This window comes from Panicum virgatum, chromosome 1N (genome assembly GCF_016808335.1).
Source record: "Panicum virgatum strain AP13 chromosome 1N, P.virgatum_v5, whole genome shotgun sequence".
Lineage (NCBI taxonomy): Eukaryota > Viridiplantae > Streptophyta > Magnoliopsida > Poales > Poaceae > Panicum > Panicum virgatum.
In genome coordinates this window covers 1969853-1974412 of record NC_053145.1, presented here as the reverse complement: position 1 = coordinate 1974412, position 4560 = coordinate 1969853, and the positions used below count along the sequence as shown (strand labels likewise).

General features: G+C 45.4%; 1 protein-coding gene across 1 annotated transcript; it reads right to left on the bottom strand.

Moving 5' to 3' along the window:
• Positions 1-1573: 1573 nt before the first annotated feature.
• Positions 1574-4253, bottom strand: LOC120654501. The gene is made up of 2 exons (XM_039932048.1): positions 3882-4253; positions 1574-2855 (listed from the first exon to the last, which is right to left on the bottom strand). Exons 1-2 carry the CDS (start codon positions 4214-4216, stop codon positions 1775-1777), a joined length of 1416 nt encoding a protein of 471 aa, XP_039787982.1. The 5' UTR covers positions 4217-4253; the 3' UTR covers positions 1574-1774.
• Positions 4254-4560: the final 307 nt, after the last annotated feature.

Genomic DNA, 4560 nt, shown 5'->3' with positions numbered 1-4560 from the left:
AGTATCGATTACTAATGTAGATGTGGTGTCTAGACTAGTTATGTGTTGCTAGATGTCGCCCTTTCCTATAGTTTGTAGAGGTAGCCGGTAGGTGGTAATAGCCCTGCCCGTGCCCAGTAATCCTCCACGTTCGGATTGGGGGTAGGAGGTGCATAAAACCATATGGTGTGGTCAGGTTGCTGCCGTCCAGCTAGTAGCGGTCTCCCTGTTATACCAGTTTAATCTTCTATTGATCTAGCCATAAGATAGCATAGATATAGCTAGTCTAGTACATTTGACTCGAGCTACTAACTTCTTCCTTTCTCCCTGCCTATAGAATATATTTAGAGTTGAGTGTAACTTGTGTGTCACAGTACCTCCTATCCAATCATTTATCTTACCCCTATTTATGTATTTGAATATCTAATCTAGATTAGTTCATTAACTAGCTTATGTACTTCCTATCGCTGCCTTCCCAGCGGAAATATAAATGACACATCAGTATACACTCGGGTAAAATGCTATAGCGGTATTCCGTGCGCTTGCTGATTCGTTCGTAGTTCATGAAATACCTGCCACTCCCCTAGGCATCTGCGGGCATCATCGTTGGCGATCAGAGGTGGCGATGGTAGTCACCAACAGCGCTCACTGGGGCCTAGGTGTAGGGCCGGGGTGAGGGGCGACTTAGGGAGAGAAGGGAGTGGGGTGATGGCTGGTGGGTGAGAAACCGAGGATAGAATTTTCGGGTTATATACAAGGATTGCTAGGTGGGCTTCTATTGGCTGATTGTTTCGGGTGTTGATGGAGCTCCGTGGTTAAAATTTAGAATATGCCCCAAATATGAAGTATTTCAGGTATCGGAATCCGTAAATCCGCGGATAAAAATTAGAACCCAAACCTGAAACCTGCAGACCCGAAATCCATAGATATCCGCCTGGCACCCGCCCTGCTGCCTTCCCTAGGTGGGATGGATATGGACCACGGCAACCGGCTGCAGCGGGCGCATGTGCAACTCCAGGCCCGAGCGGTATGGTTGCTGTGCGCCTCGGATGCACTTGGCTCTTGGCGGGATGGATGCGGAGCACACGGCAGAAAGGACCAGGCGCACGGCGGGCTGGATGGGGTCGCTGCCGCTTGAATCAGGCGGCGGTGCGCTAGCATGGCCGAGGGGCATGGCTGTTGCAGTGTTGCGTGCATTGGATGCGCTCAGCTATTGGCAGGATGGCTGAGCACGAAGGCCAGGACCAGGAGTGCGGAGCCTGGACGTGCCTGCAGGGCTGAGGGTCATGACTGCTTTGCGCCTCTGCTCTTGGCAGGATGGATGCGGAGCGCGGCAGCCTGGACCAGGAGCTTAGCGAGAATGTGGTTCTGCCTCACGCCGCAGAGAGTTTCCTAATGCTTCTGGCCGATGTCTTCAAATGCCGTGAGCAGATCCTAACTTGCGCTGCAATGGTCTCGGATGATGGTCGCACATCCGAGTGGTACGTGTAGCATTACTTGCAAAAAAAAGAGGCCTAACCCGCATTGCATTTCTACTAATGTAGCCATCATTTGTAAGTAGTAGCGCCTCGGTTCTTGGTCCCCACAAATGTGAAAAGTAGTGAAATCATTCTTAATAATCCAACAAACCGTCTCCCCTTAACAAGTTAAGGAAAGTATTATTACAAAGTACAACACATAATAGCGCACACGCAACATAAAACACATCAAATAAAAGCACACGGTAGATCCCATCATACTGGCAACATGCAAAGGGCTTCTCAGACTGCATTATTGAGTTGTCTTCTCAGATCTTCTATTCGTTGATCTGCGTCTCGAAACCATAGCTGTTGACTCCACTGTAGATCCCATCATGCATCTTCGTAACAACTATCTCTCCGGTTGTTAACATATCCTCCTGGATGTATGAGAAGGGAATTTCACATGTTCCCTCTGTTGCCACCACTCGAACTGTCCTCTTGCTGTGTGCAGGGACCTCAATTTCTTCTTCATTTGATTGCTGTTCAGTGTGAGATTGAGTTTCTCCCCAGGTGTATGATCCACTAAACTCACTTGAGATCTCAACTGATGTCTCTGCAATTGCTGGAACCCCAGCTTTGATGGTGGTTGTCACACCAAGCTTCCAGGAGACATTTGAATCCCATCTCCTCTCCGTCGTTACACTGTAAGATATGGTTAGCTTACTCTTGTGGGGCCTACTTGTGCTGTTAGCAATTGTTTTAGTGTAAAAAGTGCGGGGCTTGAGGTCATGAATATTGACATCTTTGAGGCGGTACTCAACGCCATAGATCTTTCGAGATAGGACAGTTTCATGCAGCTCTAGCTGTGCCTCCCTTGTGATGGTAGGAACCGCAGCGTTGAGGCAACTCGTCTTGCCTTCGGTGGTCAACCTCTTGCAGTAGTTGTTGTTGCCGAGGTTCTGAAGTGCGCATTTGCCGCCCCCAAGCAAGAGCGCTCGGAACACCGTGTCAGGATTCCTACTGGTGGTGTCATCGGAGTCTCCCCAGATCCAGTTGGGGCTGCGCCTCCAGAACTTACCATAGTGACTCGAGTATATGCGGATGGTGCCATCGCTGTTTGTGTGAATGATGTTTCTCACCGTTGGATCAGCAATGTCATCCGACGAAAACTCCAAGTAGTTGAGGTTCCATTCAACCTTCCTCGCCCTGAGGTACATGCCATTGTCACCCTTGAAACAAACGTATTTGGGCAGTAGCATTTGTCCTTCTAGATTGATGACACTAAACGTGTAGGCATCTTCTTCATCTGGTTTATCTTTGTTTCCTAGCAGCAAGGAGCCAGCTCTGAGGGTCTTTTCGGTTGGATGAGCATCGGCGCGCATGTAAACACTTCTTTTGAGCCTGGCGTGCTCCAAGCTGCCGTAAAAAAAAATATATATCTAGCGTCAGATTCTTCTACAAAGCTTTCATATGCCACCATAAGCAACAATATGAAACTTTCCTTTGCTTCAAAAAATATGAAAGTTTCCTTTGTAGGGATTACATCAATTTAACTACCAACATGTATAACCCTGATGTTAACTGTGTCTTTCTTTCTTTCTTTTTTGTGCTAAGCCTACACATACTAATAGAAATCTTGTTTTTTTTTCCGGAGTCCATTTATGATTAATTTTATTCACATATATATATTTTTACTATGTCATGGCATCTGAAAAAAACATGTATACTTGTTTATTACAAAACTTAGCGTTATTGCCATATGTACCAATATACTAAAACATCATGGAGAAAGTGCATTAAAAATGACATGTCTTACCAGCAAAAAAAGATGACATGTCTGTGCTTATGTCATCAGTGTATAGTTTGTCCACTTGTAAATGTGAAAAATATACCTAATAATTCAATATATGACAGAATATCCACAAATATATGAGTTACAGTTGCTACTGGGGTTGCTGTTCCAAGAATCATTATATTTATTATCCGTGGTATTATGCCAATCTGATGAGTTAAGAATATAGCCTTCAGAAACAGGGAAATGTCCGTTAAATTCCAGTGTGACGAAACGGCGTAATTATAGCTATCACCTTGAGCACATATTTTCCTTTATCTTGCAAGAGCTCTACATGCACATATAATTAATCCCTCCTAAAAAGGATATGTGAAGCCAAGCAAATCAAAGTTGTTTCTTGGTTCCTGTAATCAACTTCTTTGCAATATTTTGTGACAACAATTACACACATGGATTGACCTTGAAATAGTTTCACATATATACGTGCTCCCTCCATATTTGTTTTGTTGACCTCAACACAGAAAAGTCAGTGCAAAATTAGTTCAGTTCATCAGCTGTGGGGACGTCAACAATTTCAATGATGACGTAGTACTTGGCACAAGTTATGGCATATATGAGCAAGGAGTAGTCAAATGGAAAGCCATACGTACTTGACATCATCGACGTGAACACTGCTGGGTTCATGCCGGAGCACCGTGCAAGAAGGATCTGATAGGTCCTCTTGGGGCTCATTTGCATCACCCATGAGGCACCACTGCTGGTTAACCTCACGGGCGACCCAGTACTTGTTGTTGTAGCAGCATCTGATGTGAACGTGGCCGTCGTGCTCCCTGGACAGCTCTGCACGAAACCTAGTGTAGGGACTGAGGACATCTTCCCCACTCACCTCAAGGATTTTCTCTTTCTCAGGCGAGTAGCGCAAGTATTTGCCATTAATCTTAGATTTAAGAGCAAAGCACCCGCCGGTCACTAAAGGAGATGACATTCTCTCTCTATCTCTGTGGGTTGTCTCTCGTGTTGTGTGCGTGTTTCGCCTTGCTTTGAAGCCGCTGCTCTTCCATGTATTTATAGCATGCCCGGGTGACTTGTTACGAAGGAAGAATGCAACTTCTACGACATCTCTGCGGGGTGAAGTTCTGTGCGTGCAACTTTCACCTCTGTTAAAACATCATTCACACATGTGTTTACCCTTGAAAGGTAGCACTCATAATTAATGCCATGCATTCTCTCAAGAATTTTCACTCCCATTAAGGACCTACTTGGTTCTAATATCTTTAATAGTTATCTAGTTGGTCAGTCTCAGTGCACAATTTCATGGCACAGTTGATG

Bases quoted from the DNA above. Each gene is read 5' to 3' on its own strand.
- LOC120654501 (XM_039932048.1), bottom strand. From the start codon at position 4,216: ATGTCATCTCCTTTAGTGACCGGCGGGTGCTTTGCTCTTAAATCTAAG. The intron at 2,856-3,881 runs GTACGTATGGCT...TTTTTACGGCAG, and splicing joins GTTCACGTCGATGATGTCAA to CTTGGAGCACGCCAGGCTCA.